Source organism: Pseudochaenichthys georgianus, chromosome 12 (genome assembly GCF_902827115.2).
Source record: "Pseudochaenichthys georgianus chromosome 12, fPseGeo1.2, whole genome shotgun sequence".
In the NCBI taxonomy this organism is placed as follows: domain Eukaryota; kingdom Metazoa; phylum Chordata; class Actinopteri; order Perciformes; family Channichthyidae; genus Pseudochaenichthys; species Pseudochaenichthys georgianus.
In genome coordinates, this window is record NC_047514.1 from 20,975,548 (window position 1) to 20,994,281 (window position 18,734).

General features: G+C 41.1%; 1 protein-coding gene across 1 annotated transcript in view; it reads left to right on the forward strand.

Annotated features, from left to right (window-relative positions):
- LOC117456659 (membrane-associated phosphatidylinositol transfer protein 2-like) overlaps positions 1-18,734 on the forward strand; it is a 72,204-nt gene that overhangs the window by 25,607 nt on the left and 27,863 nt on the right. The window contains exons 5-7 of the mRNA XM_034096597.1: positions 7,428-7,642; positions 9,777-9,898; positions 10,339-10,572. Of these exons, the coding sequence (XP_033952488.1) occupies positions 7,428-7,642; positions 9,777-9,898; positions 10,339-10,572 (571 nt within the window). The remainder of the gene's footprint in view (positions 1-7,427; positions 7,643-9,776; positions 9,899-10,338; positions 10,573-18,734) is intronic.

Below are 18,734 nucleotides of genomic sequence, written 5' to 3' on the forward strand. Positions count from 1 at the left end.
GTTTGGAATGGGGGCCGGTTGATGAAAATGATCCAAAGCAAGGGGCCGGGAGAAAAATGACTTGAAATATGAGCAATCATATTAAGAGCTTCAGATACAGTTAATACTACAGCAGGTCACCCTTGAAAAAGAGATCAATGATCTCAATGGGATTCACCTGCATAAATAAAGGTTTGAAATTAAATTAAATGACTACTACAGCATAGTGGAGTGCATATATTTTTTTTAATTAAATCAAACATAGCCCCAAGGCCTTTATAAATGGCAAGTTCAGAACTCAGTACATGTGAAGCTAATATAACCATCAACATCATTAGATTTAGATTGAATGATCTAATAATTCACACAAAATAGCAATTTAGGGCCATACACAAACAACAGTGCATATTATGGTATAATAACAATAAAGACAAGTGAGCCATACCACATCAATTGCTTAATTAAAAGCAAAAACAATTGTCAAAAGACTTATTAATTATATTAACTTAATTTTGGTTAATTACCAAACCACAACACACAGCCTTTTAAAACTCAAACCTTTTTTGATTAACATAGTGATAACTGTATGCAACCAACTTGGCAGATATGTGCCATCTAATGAGAGAAATGGCATTTTTTCGATTTAGCAAGAGCAGGGAAGTCGGGAGTATACGTTGTCATGGCAATACGCATACAGTGATGCAGATGCTGGTCGGAGAGGGATGCGCGATTATTAGTTTTTATGGCATTTATGTGTGAGAATGCCGATTCGCACGTGTAAGTCGAGCCGAACATTGTGAGGACAACAAGTGCAAGACCCCTTGAATGAGGGAATTTCTCGTGGCTGACTTCATGAGTCCAGAACTTTTCAGAACCTGCCAGCTGAGAAAGGGTCCTTCACAAATCTCATCACTTCAGTCGGGAGACTGAAATGTTCAAACCTCGTGGCAAAGTTGGTTTTCAATGCGTCCATAAATCCAGTCATCACCTCGGTGATTTGTAAACCTGCAGTGTTGGAAAATGGAGCATTTTTCCTGGACATAAATCCGCAAAAAAAAGTGAGCTTTTTTTGAAATGCATGGAGTCTCTCCACAAGTTGTGTAACCATGTTGTCTCTGCCCTGCAGCTCCAAATGAGTTGGTTCAGATGTTGGAAAATGTTGCTCAAAAAGCAAACGGCAGCGTAAAACTCATCATTCTCCATCAGACACAGAAAGGCGTTGGCTTTTTTATGTTTTGAATTGCAGAGAAACACCATGATCTCCTCCTTAAGTTCACAAAATCGTTTCAAGACGTTTCCTTTGCTTAGCCATCTAATGGCACTGTGCATGAGCAAATCATTATATTGAGCTGACATGTCTGACAACATCTGGCGGAAAAGGCGGTGCTGTAAACTGGAGTTACAACGAATAAAGTTAGCATACACTCTTTGACTGTCTCTGCGTCCGTAAAAGGCCTTTTCTTTTTGCCTAATATCCAGGCCACTCGTAGGGACGCTGTGGTAGCTCTCTCTTGGTCAGTGCAAGCCCGAAAAAGGGAGCTACGTCTTTGGTCATAGCACGAAGTTAGCCCCAAAATCTTCTGGCGGCGAGCATCAGAGCCCGCTGGAAAAGTGGCGTCAAAGTTGGCGTGAGCCGTCTTAAAATGCCTTCTCAAGTTGTACTCTTTACACACCGATAAACACTCATTGCAGATTAAACACACGGGCCTCCCACTGACATTTACACATAAGTACTTCTCTTTCCACTCGCTGTTGAATTGCCGGTTTTCGGTGTCAACCTTTCGTTTTTTTAACGTAGAAAGAGACATTTTTATATCCAACTATGCTGACCAGGTTTGATTAATCGTTCCATTGGCGCGAAACCGTCGAAGGTGCGTGAGCTTGTAGTGAAGGGCAGCGCGAGCCACGAGGACGCACGCAGAGACGCAATAAATGACAGGAGTTGGTAGTAGGTGGGTTCGAAACCCGAGCCCGCCAAAGTTTTCAGGCAATATCTTCCCCTCTATCTCTCAATGTAACACCCTCTCAGGAATCAAGGCACTCTGTTTTTTTTTTTTTTACTTTTTAACATTATACTCAAAGGGCCAGTAAATATCACCCGGGGGCCGAATATGGCCCGCGGGCCGCCAGTTGAATAGCCCTGGTGTACGTTGTGCCCTGGCCAGAAACTTGTGTCCACTGCCGTTAACTCCACTGCCAACCACACCAAGCATTTGAAAGGAAAACATGCTAGCATGAAGCTAGTAGCTCAAGATCCCCGGGGAAATGATGATGAAATGATGATTTCGAGTCCAAGCCTATTTAGTAGCCTATTGATATAATTTGCACTAGCTTTGCACCTATTTTGGGGCTAGCCTGTAACCCTTAATGATTATTATTTTATATTGATATTGTTTGATATTATTGTTTAGTGGTGGTGTTGACGCCTACAGTATAGCCCAATGTTTTGTTAAGTGCTCTGTGGTATTTCTTTTATAATAAACAGCACAAAAGACATATCTGTTCTGTCCTCCATAGTAGAACTTTATGTAAGCCTACACATTTAGGAACAGAGATGGGGTTCTGCCCAAAGTCGAGCAACATAAAAGTAACGTAAAAGTAACGAGTAACGTCAAAAGTTACTTTCCTTGGAGGGTAACTAAGTAAAGTAAGGGATTACTTTTTTAAAGAAGTAACGAGCAAACACTACTTTTTAAAAGTAACTTCCCCAACACTGCTTCTGAGGTATAAAGATATATGAAAGTGTACTCAGTTATGCCTTATTGCTGTTTTTGCTATTCTAGCTATTCTACTCGGATACAACACATATATAACTGATTGAAAGAAACTTGGACATTAAACGTAATTCAAAGGCACCAAAAAACCATGATAGTTACATTTTGAAGTGCTGTTTTCAACAAATACTCTCTTTCAACTAACAAAAAACCTCCCAGAGTATAATATATCAGTCTTTTGTGAAGTGTGATTGCACAAGCCCCCACTGTGATGATATCAAAACAATGAATTGGGGATCCCCACGGGAAGAGCAGGAGCTTTGATGTCAAACACTGATGGTTTATTTGGAGCTTCGGCCGGAGAATTCACATCACAAGTCCAAGAGCCAGAGGTTCTGACTGCACGGTAGAGTTGCCTCTCTCTCGTCAGCCCATTTAACTGGATTCACAGAGAGCAATCAACATATTTGAGAAGATAGCCTAAACAGTTGGGAACACTGAGTTACTTGCGTCTGACACTTACGGCCCGTTCACACAGCGGCGTGCGTTGACGCTTGCCGGCGGGCGTGTCTGACACTCGACCAACAACCAATCACATGAATCTCCCGCCCCAGACACACAAGCAGCGGTTTGATTGGCTAGAGCTTGTACTGGCATATGATTCGATTGGCTGACGCCTCCATCGAGGCGTCAAAAGTTGAACATTGCTCAACTTTTGAAGCGAGCAACGCCAGCAATGCCAGCAACGCCAGCAATGCCAGCAACGCCAGCAACGCCAGCAACGCCAGCAACACTCCACGTCGCTTCCCAAAATGCAGTTAGGCTAAAAGTGACGTCACCTCATTCAAAGTGAATGGGCAGAAGCGTTGGAAGCTTCAACGCACGCCGCTGTGTGGACGGGCCGTTATGGCCACGAAGATTTCACACCTTGGAGTCCACAAACACCGAGAAGGAAGTGTCCCAGTGTACCCACAACAATACACCATCTGTGAGTCTGTGACCTAGGGTTGCCCGGTCATAGAATGGGAAGAACAACATTATGGCTCAAGCAGCCTCTGTCCTTAAAGGAGATAACAGACGTCAGGGTTGGTCCTGCACGTCATATCTAGGAGTCTAGGACCATTTTTTCCCTAACATTGGTGACAGTTTTTTTGTTAGTACAGAGGGGATTGAAGGTTGTATTGCCAATAAGTGGATATGTCCTCTTTAGATCCTGTCTTGGTTGTCTTAGGCTGATGTTGTGCAAGATAATAACCTTCATTTTCTACACAGCACCTGTTGCATCTGCTGTTGTTCTTAAAGACAACCTTCTTAAAACCCCTGGGAAACCCTGTATAGTCAGCTGAGTTGCAGTGAGGTGTGTGTCATTAATACAGATACTATGTGCTCTCCTGTACTGCAGTAGACATGAGGAGGGTAATTTAAGACCCTTAGCTCCTCACATAAATTACATTACCTGCTAGATTACAGCAATTTTCCAGCTGTTTGCCTCCTCTGACCTTCATTACTGATATCACCTCCCTAAAGTCTTCAGGAGAGGGAGCTCCGTGTTCAATCTGGGCTCTCATTGTTGACCCCCAGCACCCCACTCTGCTGTTAATAATGATCGGGAGGATTTGTATTCACGTAGAGTCCTTCGTACCAAAGCGTATTACAACGGAAGGAATAAAATAGCTTTTCAATCATCAGTGTCACACCAGAATACAGAGCTACTGTACCGTCACCTGACTCAACAGTGACATTAAGATTTAAATACATTGCATTAGGTCCCTTTTATTTTTAGAATTTTAGCAACAGTTATATAATAAACACAGATTCTTTAACGGTTTTATAAAGTACAAATTAAGTTTACATCTCTTTTAATACAATAGTAATGTGGGCATAATCTGGGCAACACATTCATGCACACATACTTAAAATGATATACAAAACAATGTATATAAAAGGTACAAAGGAAAACTAATGTTCACGCACAGAATCTGTAAATATGCATGGATAAAATCAATCAATCAATAATTGTATTTGTCCTCACAGGGGCAATTAGTCGGGCTCAGTGGGATGCACACAGTTAGCTTACATTAAACACAGGGCAAAAGTATAAATACTCAGTCAATTAAAGATATTTTAGAAACAATAAATTGAGCCATTATGAGAATAACTCTCTCTTCCTCCTAGAGAGACTGCAGAGGGTATAAAGAATAGTTTCATTGTATTGTTCTTAGCTCGTGTAAGTCCAAGAATGGGAACACAAGATGGGATGAAGCTATTTATCGTTAATTTATTGAGTTCATTTCTATGTTTGACCCCATGAGATTGCAGCAGCAGATAAAAGAGAAAGTGAGACTTAATAAAATAACAAAAAATGCAGCTATGTCAACATACTTTATTCTTGGGGCTAAACCTGCTTTTTTGATGTATTCATTTATCAAAGAAATGTCAGGGAATTGGCTATGAATTGTCCAAAAACTAAATTAAAGTAGTATTCCCCTTGTAAAATATTTATTTTTTCACTGTTTTTATAATATATGAAAAGCATAACATTTTGCCCAATTTATTTAACTGAAACTAATAATTTCTTATATGTTTTACTATAATTTAGAAATCTAAAATATTTTCTGTATATAACTAAACAGTATATTCCTTGTAAATGTTTACTTGTAATACAAGTTCTATACTTTCTTGTATTAAATTGCCTATTTTATTGTTTATATTATAGTTAGAAGTGGGGTAGGTAAGTTTGAGAAACCGGCTCGAGATACACTTATTGTTATATTCCATGGAATGCTCTCAACATCCCGATAGCAATGAATATCTGAAGTGCTTTGACAACAAATCAATAAAAAATGTCATCTGTAGAAGCCGTAATACTGTAAAAAGCACGACCAATCATTTTAGTCGGCCGGCTAAAGTAACTGGATGGCCTACCTGCCTGTCAGCCTTCCATCTGTGCACAAACTGATCTCGTGCCCTCATTGGTCATGTGCGCGTTCATGTGCGTTGGAGGAGGGGCTCTGTAAGGAAGTGGCAGATTTTTTCCAGCTGTGTATTTTCAAATTCTAGCGCACTTGAGCTGGTTTCTTCAAAATGACCTACCCCACCTTTAATTAACATATTCTTTAATCCTTATTAATATATTTAATTGTAATCTTCAATAAAGTGATCTTTTATTTAACTGTTTGTATGCAGAAGTATTTGTTAGGTTGATAACCTCTCTAAACTTAATATTGATATATTAGACATGTGGGCTGCTCTGTCAGAGCCTGGAGGGTTTCACATGTCTCACCAGCCTGTTAACACCCTATGGTTAACACTCATCTCTGCAGTGAAGATGGTCCCAGTCTAAACGGAGAGCTTCTTAAGAAGATGTAAACTGATGCAGTAATCCACGACTCCTGCTGTGAAGAAACAGCTTAAAAGTGCTCCGAGCTCCAGGATCTGTGTCCCACCATCTGCTGCCTGACTGAGAGGGGCACACGCTGCGGAGAGAAAGAGAAACCAGACCTCTGAGGTCCCCTCCTCCGCTTTATTCATTTGATCATTTAGCACAGGAGGAGAGGAGAATAAGAGATGTAGAGGAATTAAGAGGGTGTGACCAAAAGAGATCAAATAAAAACTATTTTTCTTTTTCCATTTTATTTCCAAAACAAATAGGCAAAAGTGAATTTACAGCATTTTTATAATATAAGAAAAGCAGCTTATTGTTCTAATAGGTGATTTTTTTAATTACACTATACATTTAAACGCTCTCTCTCCCTCTCAATTTTAAAACATATTTTTTAACTCTTTGATATATTCCCTTTCTCTAAAGTTTGTTCGATTGTATTGTCTCTTTTATTGTTTCTATTCTTTTTAAGTTACATTTTTTTGTCCGGGTGCAGAGTGGAGGGGCAAACTGAGCTGAGGAGGAAAGGAAAAGGGTGTGGCTGAATTCGAATGTAAAGCAGTTTCTTGTTTTCCATGTGGCAGCTTTCTTTCTCTCCGCCTCACCACTCAGTTCCTGCTGCATCATCCCTTTGGGGGGGGGGGGGACACTCAGTGAGAGACAGGAGCGCTGTGTGAGGGTCTCAGGGGCTTCATTTAGGAATAAAGGGAGGGAGGCAGCACCGTTGCTGTTTCAGAGTCTCTCACTGAATGATACTTTTTGAAGTCAAAGCCTCGCTGAGCCCAGCTGCTGTCACTGAGCTGACATTGTTTTTATTTCTAGTTCATATTTTCCAGTACAGAATTATATAAAAAAGGAACAAAAGAGTTAATCTTTGCGCATAAACAAAAAGTAAAACTTTAGAAGTCCCACTCAATAAACACAGTGGCTGATTTGAGGTCCTTCTTGTTTACAGCATTAATTACAAGGTAAATAAGTTACATAATGTTAACAATGCAGTGTATTTCTATTTGATTTCTTCCACTTCCACTATTGAAAAACACAAAAAAAGACAATAAGAAATACGATATTTTAATTATTATTATTCAACTTTTTCTCTTGTGATCTTGAATAAATTTTTATCTCGATAACATGTTGTGTTGACAAGAAGCTGATCCTGTTTGTGATCCGAAAAAAAATATGAGATTCTTCTCCTGGGAAAATGGAGGAACCACAGTTAAGGGTATTGTATATAACTCCAGAGTTAGCTACATGGAGGGGGGTTGAACCTATGATATGACTTCTGAAACCCAACATCGGCACATGAAATAAAGTAATAACCACTCACCACTTCCTGTTGTGTGTCCCTGCAGAAGAAGAGCCGAGAGGAGAGCTGTGGGGAGGGCAGCGGCGTAGAGATCCTGGAAAACAAGCCCTACGAGGACGGGCCCGGGGGCTCGGGGCAGTACACTCACAAAGTGTACCACATCGGGAAGCACATCCCGTCCTGGTTCTGTGCCATCCTGCCTCAGGCGGCGCTCCGAGTGGAGGAGGAGTCCTGGAACGCCTACCCATACACCCGCACCCGGTGAGAAACACACCACAGCAGGGAAATACCCAGAGGAAGAGAGTAACTCAGTACATTTACACAAGTACAGCACCTATGTTTACTACTTACTAAATTAACTGATTTCTTGTTAAGTACTTCTATTCTATGCTACTTTATACTTCTACTACATTTTGAAAGCCAATATTGTACTTTTTGCTGGATTATATTCAGCATTTTTTGTTTGCATTTTAAGAAATAATATTGTGGCAGGGTAAACAACATACAAAAGAATATATACATTATAACAGTAATCATACTCTTTGTTTTGAACAGCATAAATAAAATCAGTTGAAACTGATGCAATTAAATACAAATCAATAAATCGAAAGAAATAAAGGTAAAAAGAATTATAAACATCAATTTATATGATATAATTAACGGATAATGGTTACCCAGATTGAGATTATTAAGAAATATAATGTACTATTAATGTTTTATATATTTTTAGGTTTCCAAGAAGTATATTATGTGATTAAAATACAACCTACCTTCACTAATGCAACATTTAGGTGATCACACACTATCAATACTGTCATAACAGCTTATTTTATAGGACCTTAAGTAAGAAGTACTTTAAGTCTATTTTAATTATAATACTTACTTCAGAAGATGTGGTATTGTCACATTTTCTGATGTAAAAGTACGTCTGAAAATGACACATTACAAATGATTCATGCTTAATTTGGACATGAAGATATTACAAAAGTGCTCTAAAATCCTCCTGTGCTAACACATTTGTTAACACTGAAGCATTCATCACATAAAGGGAATTTAAGGACAGCTTGTATTATTTAAAGCACAATGACTGAACCCTTATGTAATAAAACGTTAATGATTTTCCATTTAATTACTTCTTGATTCATACATTTGCACCAGTAAACTTGCCGTTGCTGACGAAGAACAATTTGAGCTGAATAATGATCAGTTATATCCTCCAGGTGACTCAATATGTACAGTAATAATAGAGAACATTGTCATAGTGATAGAGGAAGGGGCTTCAGGGACACAAATCCCAATACATGTTGAAGAAGCCATTTAGGGGTGTTTCCAATAACATTTTATTTGTGTTTTTGGTGAGAAGTGAAATCTAAATATCACTTTCCGTCCATCAATAACTATATGTAACTAAATTAAATACAAGAATGACAACTTTATTTATATTGTTATTATTATTGTATTTACTTTGGTTTCTTATAATGAATAATTATCAATAATTTAATAATCCAAATTAAATACAAGTAAATGACATGATAAATTTCCATTTCCATTTTTTCAAACAAAAAGCACATTATTATTATTCATTATGGAATCCATGGAGATAAAAAAAAGGTACAAAAGACAACAAACAAAATAAGTGGTATAATATTAATAATACATTGCTAATGTGCAAAATGAAGATAAAAGACCCTTATTTATAATAAAATATACATGAAAGATATTCTAGTGCAATAAATCCAACAGCTCACTCTGCCAGGCTTTAACAGTTTTCATGAATCCACATCAGTAACATGCTCTTCCCTGCAGCATAAGTAAGAATAAAGGAACATCTCTTCACGTTTGTGTTATAAATCTGCCCAGGAGGTCCAGGATAAAGGACATTGGGTCCACATCTGATATCTTTTCTTTGCTTTTTTTATTATCACAATGCGCCAGAAGCTTGTAGCATTTACAGCAAAGACCATTTCATACAGTCAGAGTACGAGGCCGACAGAAGTGCTTAAATAATGTCTAGAGTTGCGGAATATATGGGCATAAGGCTGCTTGCTTGTTAGTCTCACACACACACACACACACACACACACACACACACACACACACGCACACACACACACACACACACACACACACACACACACACACACACACACACACACACACACACACACACACACACACACACACACACACACACACACACACAATAGGTGTGCATAAAAACATTATGTGGGCAGCAAACATGCAACAATGTGAACAAATCCAAATTTTAAAAAGTGACACAACTATACAAAGAAATAAAATAAAATATTAATGATAACATAAACATACATTTAAAAAATGGGTTTATAAGACTTGTCTACACTTTTAAACAACTATTCTCTCTCTTGTCTCTCAGGTACACCTGTCCCTTTGTAGAGAAGTTCTCTATAGACATTGAGACGTATTACAAACCAGACACTGGAAATCAAGTGGATGTCTTCAATATGTCTTCTGCTGAAAAGAGACAGAGGACTGTCGGTGAGTATTTCATTCTGCACACAAGAACACACCCTCTGCCATGAAAACTCCCAGAGTGGAGTCCTATTTAAGTGAATGCAGGATCAGATCTACACAGTGTTATGTTCAGGGAAAATGCAGACAGTGTGATGTGGAGGGATAAGACTGGGGGAGTGTAGCAGCTCGTGTTGAGCCCCTGAATACTAAAATTCACCGTGGTGCAGACAAATGCCCTGCATGGAGTTATTACATAAAACATTCTCTCTCACACACACACACACACACACACACACACACACACACACACACACACACACACACACACACACACACACACACACACACACACACACGCACACGCACACGCACACACACACACAGACAGACAGATTTTCACTCAGGGAGTCGTGAAATGTGTCATTTGATTTGTGTGATTAATAATAACTTTGTCCCCCTTGCAGACCCCATAGACATCGTAAAGGACTACATCCCTCCACATGAATACCTGGTGGAAGAAGACCCTAAGCTGTATCAGTCGGTGAAAACCAAACGGGGTCCGCTGTCAGACGACTGGATCGAGGAGATCAACCAGAACCTTGGTGAATGTCCCGTCATGTGTGCCTACAAACTCTGCAAAGTGGAGTTCAGATACTGGGGCATGCAGTCCAAGATTGAACGCTTCATACACGACGTGGGTAGGTATGGCAGATTGGGGTGTGTGTGTGTTGTCCTTAAGATGGGCCGCACTCATTGACACAAGTCACCTTTAAGGGAATATCTTCCTCTTTTTCTCTGGGTCAATGCATCATCCTAAAAAATAACCTTGGATAGCCATAAAACTCATCAAACACGTTGGATTTCTGATATGTCGGATATATGTCTGGAAAAAGTGTATTTAATCATGATAAATCAGGCATAACTATGAAAAATTGAGGACACCTGTAAAAAATGAAGGATAATCATTAAAAGACTGAAAGAAGAAAAACTGGGCATAAATAAAAACATGACCATGAACCATTTTGAATACCTGTCAATGAAAACGATAGTTACGTCTGTAACTACGGATTCTATGAGTCCCGGATGACCGCCAGAGGTGGTGCTTTAGCACTGGATATGTCCATCGCGCGCATGCGCCGTACGTGTACCAATAACAACAAAGTCACCTGTGACCCACGTGACACCGGCTATATCAGCCAGAGTCATCAGAGGATCTGTTCCCAGAATCTTCAGTTGTACAGCTGTACACAACTGACACTTCACTGTGGAGTTGGTTACATCTTTGTTGAAGTACTACCATACATAAGAATGTCGGACAAGTATTGGAGCATTTTGCAGCACCTCGTTTACCTCCATTTTTTTCACGACTAGTTGACTAGGGCCTACAGCGCCGAGGTAGTCGACTAGTCAATAAGTTGGTGAAACCCCTACTATCCAGAAGGGACTGCAGGAACTCCAGAATGGTGGCCACAGAGCAATGCCCCGGATTCTCAGCCTTACCCAAACACCAGTGGGAGAAGCGCTTCCATTTGCACTCGTACTGTGCTCGAGTGGATGGTGCTCTGGCATTCAGGATAGTTTCCCTGACAGATGCCGTAAAAAACGCTCAACAGTGGGTTGGGGCCTGCAGAGGCCAAGCCCAGAGCTGAAGGCGGTGAGGGTCTGGATGCCAGATCTGACCCCTGAGCTGTGATAGGTACATTTTGTAATTTCATCCAGTAGTAAAGAAAGGAAACATATTTGATTATTAATTCAGAGCCGTCTTTGAATTAATAAAAAGCAGTTTAAATGCCAATTTTTTGTACATTTTTATACAACAATAAATATTTGTGAGTGCATTGAGAGATATTGTTGTGGAGAGTCATTTATATATAAATCGCAAAATACATTTGTGAATCCTTCTGTGAGCATTTATTAATATTGAGACTGATCTGACTCCATACAGATGTTAAGTTCACCTAGGAATGGTATCATTGACTTAAATGTTCAAATAAATGTTGCTCTTCTGTCTATATTGTCTATGATGCCCCTTGACTGAAATGTTTCCTGTTCAATATCCCCACTGATTTCCTTAAAATTATGGGATGAGTCCACATCACAATTGACTCTAAACTGTCATTTCCCTTTCATCACTCACCTCAGTAACGGACCTCTCTCCACTGTCCCTGTGTTCTGCCTCTGACATTACATTACATTTAACTGACGCTTTTATCCAAAGCGACTTACAATAAGTGCGTTCGACCAACAAAATACAAACTTGAAAAAAAAATCATATAAGTACATCAGGTTTCATAGAGCAAAAACATTTCGAGTGCTACTCAACTGGCTTTAGATAAGTCAGTCCTTTATTAGTATATAAGTGCTTTGTTAATAGTTCTATTGCTCGAAGTGGAGTCGAAAGAGATGAGTTTTCAGTCTGAATGTGTGTAAGCTATCTGCTGTCCTGATGTCAATGGGGAGCTCATTCCACCATTTTGGAGCCAGGATAGCAAACCCACGTGTTTTGCTGATGGGAACTTGGGTCCCCCTCGCAGTGAGGGTGCAGCGAGCTGTTTGGCTGATGCAGAGCGGAGTGCATGTGCTGGGGTGTACGGTTTAACCATGTCCTGGATGTAGGAAGGGCCAGATCCATTCGCAGCATGGTACGCAAGTACCATTGTCTTGAAGTGGATTCTAGCAGTTACCGGAAGCCAGTGGAGGGAGCGGAGGAGCGGCGTGGTGTGGGAGAATTTAGGAAGGTTGAAGACCAAACGAGCCGCTGCATTCTGGATGAGCTGCAGAGGTCGGATGGCACATGCAGGTAGACCAGCCAGGAGGGAGTTGCAGTAGTCTAGGCGTGAGATGACAAGAGTCTGGACTATAACCTGCGTTGCTTTCTGGGTCTGCTGGGGACGCATCCTCCTCATGTTGTAAAGTGTGTATCTGCAGCAGCGGGTTGTAGCAGCGATGTTTGCAGTGAAGGACAGTTTGTTATCTAGGATCACGCCCAGATTCCTTGCAGTCTGAGTCGGGGAAACAACAGAGGTGCTAATGTTGATTGTTAGGTCAAGAGTGGGACAATCTTTTCCCGGAAGGAAAAGCAGTTCAGTCTTGTCAAGGTTGAGCTTGAGGTGGTGAGCAGACATCCACTGAGAGATGTCTGTTAGACAAGCAGAGATGCGTGCGACGACCTGGGTCTCTGAGCGGGGAAAGGACAGAATTAAATTGGGTGTCGTCAGCGTAGCAGTGGTATGAAAAACCATGCGGGCTAATGACAGATCCGAGCGAGTTTGTGTACAAGGAGAAGAGGAGGGGACCAAGAACAGAGCCCTGAGGGACCCCTGTAGTTAATTGACAAGGGTCGGACTTGGACCCTCTCCAAGTAACCCTGTAGGTGCGGTCTTGAGGTGAGGAGGGAAAGTGCAGAGCCTGAAACTCCAAGTTCTTGGAGTGCGAAGGAGGATCTGATGGTTCACCGTGTCGAATGCAGCAGACAGGTCCAACAGGATGATGACAGAGGAGAGGGAGGCTGCTTTAGCCGTGTGCAGTTCCTCAGTGACAGCAAGGAGGGCAGTTTCTGTGGAGTGACCTGCCTTGAAACCAGACTGGTGCGGATCCAGAAGGTTGTTCTGATGGAGATAACAGGAGAGTTGTTTAAAGACAGCGCGTTCAAGTGTTTTAGACAGGAACGGAAGGAGAGAGACAGGCCTGTAGTTTATAAAATCTGACAGGTTGAGAGTGGGTTCCTTTAGGAGAGGGTTTACTCTTGCCTCCTTGAGACTGTTTGGAAAGTGACCAGAAGTTAGAGAAGTGTTGATGAAATGGGTGAGAAACGGTAGAATATCAGGAGCGATAGTCTGAAGGAGGTTTGAAGGGATAGGGTCCAGAGGACAGGTGGTAGGGCGGGCAGAGGTAATGAGGGTAAGAACCTCACTTGGAGAGAGAGGGGAAAAGGAGGTCAGTGTGTGGGTGAAAGGAGGGTCTGGTGACCCAGCGGTGACTGAGTAGAGGTGAGTCAGAAAAAGAAGAGCGAATATCATCAACCTTTTTTTCAAAGTGGTTAACAAAGTCGCTTGACAGAAGGGAGGAGGGGGGAAGGGGCTTTGGGGGGGTCCAGGAGGGAGGAGAAGATGGAAAATAGTTTTTTGGGATTGGAATAGGAAGATTGGATCTTATCTTGAAAGAAAGTGCTTTTTGCCTGAGAGATCGAAGCAGAGAAAGAGGAGAGGAGAGCCTGATAGGTTAGGAGGTCGTCACGGTGTTTGGATTTCCACCATTTCCGCTCTGCTGCCCTAAGGACGGTTCTATTAGCACGCAGTGCATCATTTAGCCAGGGAGCAGGAGGGGACTGACGAGCCTGCCGAGATGTGAGAGGACAGAGAGAGTCCAGAGAGGATGAGAGAGTAGAGAGGAGAGTTTCTGCAGCAGAGTTTGGAGGCAGCAATTGGAACGAGTCAGACGAAGGGAGGGCTGAGAGCACTGATGAGGCAAAGGTAGAGGGGGAGAGGGAACGAAGGTTACGGCGGACAGCTGCAGGATGAGAAGAGATTAGTTTGTTATGTTTGGAAAGGGGTAGAGAGAATGAAATGAAGAAGTGATCGGATGTGTGGAGCGGGTTTACAGAGAGGTTAGAAGTAGTGCAGTTCCTTGAGAATATGAGATCAAGAACATTGCGCGCTACTGCTAACTAGCTAAACAAGAGGACACGACAAAAGCTGGAACTCAAGATGCTAATGATAGCTTGGCGCAACGCCGCGCTATCAGAAAAGTACAGAGAGCGCAACAAGGGCAACTCCTGGGAGAGGGGGCGGAAACGCTGACGTCACCAGAAAGTTCAAACCAGGTAGCAACCAAGACAGAATCAGGACAACTTAGCTGGGAGAGGGAGTGGAAACACTGCCGTCACCGACCAAGCCGACACCAACCTGTCGGTTGAAGTTTTCTGCGCAGCCGGCCATAGCTCCTGGGTAACCCCGCGGCTCCGACTGGATCAGTCGCGAAGCTGCACGCAGCCAGCTGGATGCAGAGAAATCCTTAAATCAAACGTTCCAACTGAACGCTGTAGGCTACAATATTGTAGCCACGGTATTCTCGCGCAGTGAGGAGATGAAAAAGAACAGATCCTCTGATGACACTGGCTGATATAGCCGGTGTTACGTGGGTCACAGGTGACTTTGTTGTTATTGGTACGGCGCATGCGCGCGAAGGACATATCCAGTGCTAAAGCACGGCCTCTGGCGGTCAGTAGGGACGAAATAGAACCTTAAATTATTAATAATGCTTAAAATCAGAAAAGGACTAGAGTTGTATATATTACGGTACGTCCACACTCTGGGCTAGAGCTTGTACTGGCATATGATTTGGTTGTCAGGCGCTTCCGTTGACGCTTGAAAAGTTGAACGGCCCGTCCACACAGCGGCGTGCGCTGACGCTTGCCGGCGGGCGTGTCTGAAACTCGACCAACAACCAATCACATGAATCTCCCGCCCTGACACACAAGCAGCGGTTTGATTGGCTAGAGCTTGTACTGGCATATGATTCGATTGGCTGACGCTTCTGCCGAGGCGTCAAAAGTTGAACATTGCTCAACTTTTGCAGCGAGCCACGCCAGCTACGCTCCGCGTCGCTTCCCACGATGCATTTCGGCTAAAAGTGACGTCACCCCCATTCAAAGTGAATGGTGAAGCGTCAACGCACGCCGCTGTGTGGACGGGCCGGAACTTTTCTCATCTTTAGCAACGTAACCACAACGCAGTTCGGCAAAGCTTGACGTCACCCCATTCAAAGTGAATGGGAAGCGTCTCAGTTGAAGAACGCAACGGAACCGTGTGGACGTTACGTTAGTTTGTGCCATTAATTTGCACCCAAAATGTCTAACACAAAATACTAAATCCTTGAAAATGTGAGATTTAAAACTGTAAAAAGTAGCCTAATAGATAACCATGAAAAATCAGGAAAAAAGTATAGCCTACAACAGTTGGGAATGAATCCTAAGAGTCAGGAATGATGCTGATAAAGTCAGGATAACCCTGAACATGATTACCTTAAAGTATTTGAATAATCCAAATAATCTAAAGAATAATAACTAAAATAAAAAAAAGACCTTCTTTCTTTAAATGATTAACCACTGATTAATTAAACTGTCTATTATGTTGAGTGACTGAAGAGAAAGGAACAAGGTGAGTGTGAGGGATAGTGAGCGGGCAGGTAAAACAATAAATCCCTTTTTATAGAAAGTGTTTGAGAGGCAGCAGCGCGGGTCTGGCTCCCTGAGATAACACAGCAGACTGGATTAATTTCCTGCCGCCGTTCTATTTCGGCCGCTGTGATTTAAGACTGTTTACACTCGGCCAGCCGCAGCTCACTCCCTCACGCGCTCACTCCCAGGCTATTAACAGAGCTGCTCTATCTTCATGGCATTCTCACTCTGAGGCCTAATCAAAAGACCCTAAAATACAAGATCTGTTTGTTTTTTTCTGTCCATGCTGCATCCACTTCCACTTTAACATGCATGCTTTTATAAAGGACTTTCCCTTTGTTGTTATGCTAATGCCCTGCAGCTTCTGATATTCACTGTATCTCATTTGCATTCAACCTGCTCTAACACAGCGTCTTTATTATAAATTATGCCGGAAGGGGGTTGTAACTTGTATAATGCTGGACCGTTCAAGCTTTATTAATCTGTCAGTGGTTTTTTCCACTGGATATTAATTTAATAGCTTTCTCTGTTTGCTAATTTTGGCTTTTATTACCAGGTTGGATGTTTTAATCATGATTTGCTCAGAGGGGTTGGGATTTAGTTTAGTTTAGTTTAGTGTAAAACCAAAGAAAATACAAATGAAACAAAAGATGATACAGACATGATACAGTACTATACAAATTAATGCAATAACAAAACGAAATATTTAATTAATAATTGAATAATCTGTAGTATCATTGTCTGATATCAATAAACAACAACACTTTAGCTAATTACACGTCCGAATTTATAACCAGTTTATGCTTGTTCAGGTCCTCAAGAAAAAGACATTGTTCAAGATTACATTTTCATATTGACCGATCCATAAGTGTTCGAAACGGGAACAAAATAAATCAGATTGCTCCACTAGAGTTATGAATAATTTAACTTAATTTTGGAAAAACTTTATATCATATATTACACAGTATAATATTACAGCACTGTCAGAATTTCTAATAAAATTGTTGCAAAACTTAAATAATAGATTTTATTATTACTGAATACTGTATTTGAGTCTTAAAGTTTTTGGATGATGTATTTATTTAATCTATTTTTTCTTTCCTTGCAGTTTCTGGTTGAGTTGTCTAATCTATTAAAGCAGTATCTCAGTTTTCTATCAAAGAAACCAGACTTATTGCAATAAATACAGACTGTCAGGCCACCCTTTGAATTCCTTAAGCATTATAATGCGCTATTTGCTAAATTGCATTGCCTTTTAATATGATTTAATTTGTTAATGATTGAATAGCCCTTCCTCATATTTCAAACCAAACCTACACCTTTGTTTAAACAGTGACTCTGTGGCAGAATCAGAATATCTGTATTAGTCCCACAGAGGGGACATTTACATTGTAACAGCAGAAAAAGGCCAAAGACAGCTTAATGTTCCTAAGAAGCATGAATAAACATATTCTCTAAACTTAATATTGATATATTAGACATGTGGGCTGCTCTGTCAGAGCCTGGAGGGTTTCACATGTCTCACCAGCCTGTTAACACCCTATGGTTAACACTCATCTCTGCAGTGAAGATGGTCCCAGTCTAAACGGAGAGCTTCTTAAGAAGATGTAAACTGATGCAGTAATCCACGACTCCTGCTGTGAAGAAACAGCTTAAAAGTGCTCCGAGCTCCAGGATCTGTGTCCCACCATCTGCTGCCTGACTGAGAGGGGCACACGCTGCGGAGAGAAAGAGAAACCAGACCTCTGAGGTCCCCTCCTCCGCTTTATTCATTTGATCATTTAGCACAGGAGGAGAGGAGAATAAGAGATGTAGAGGAATTAAGAGGGTGTACCAAAAGAGATCAAATAAAACTATTTTTCTTTTTCCATTTTATTTCCAAAACAAATAGGCAAAGTGAATTTACAGCATTTTTATAATATAAGAAAAGCAGCTTATTGTTCTAATAGGTGATTTTTTTAATTACACTATACATTTAAACGCTCTCTCTCCCTCTCAATTTTAAAACATATTTTTTAACTCTTTGATATATTCCCTTTCTCTAAAGTTTGTTCGATTGTATTGTCTCTTTTATTGTTTCTATTCTTTTTAAGTTACATTTTTTTGTCCGGGTGTGCAGAGTGGAGGGGCAAACTGAGCTGAGGAGGAAAGGAAAAGGTGTGGCTGAATTCGAATGTAAAGCAGTTTCTTGTTTTCCATGTGGCAGCTTTCTTTCTCTCCGCCTCACCACTCAGTTCCTGCTGCATCATCCCTTTGGGGGGGGGGGGACACTCAGTGAGAGACAGGAGCGCTGTGTGAGGGTCTCAGGGGCTTCATTTAGGAATAAAGGGAGGGAGGCAGCACCGTTGCTGTTTCAGAGTCTCTCACTGAATGATACTTTTTGAAGTCAAAGCCTCGCTGAGCCCAGCTGCTGTCACTGAGCTGACATTGTTTTTATTTCTAGTTCATATTTTCCAGTACAGAATTATATAAAAAGGAACAAAAGAGTTAATCTTTGCGCATAAACAAAAAGTAAAACTTTAGAAGTCCCACTCAATAAACACAGTGGCTGATTTGAGGTCCTTCTTGTTTACAGCATTAATTACAAGGTAAATAAGTTACATAATGTTAACAATGCAGTGTATTTCTATTTGATTTCTTCCACTTCCACTATTGAAAAACACAAAAAAAGACAATAAGAAA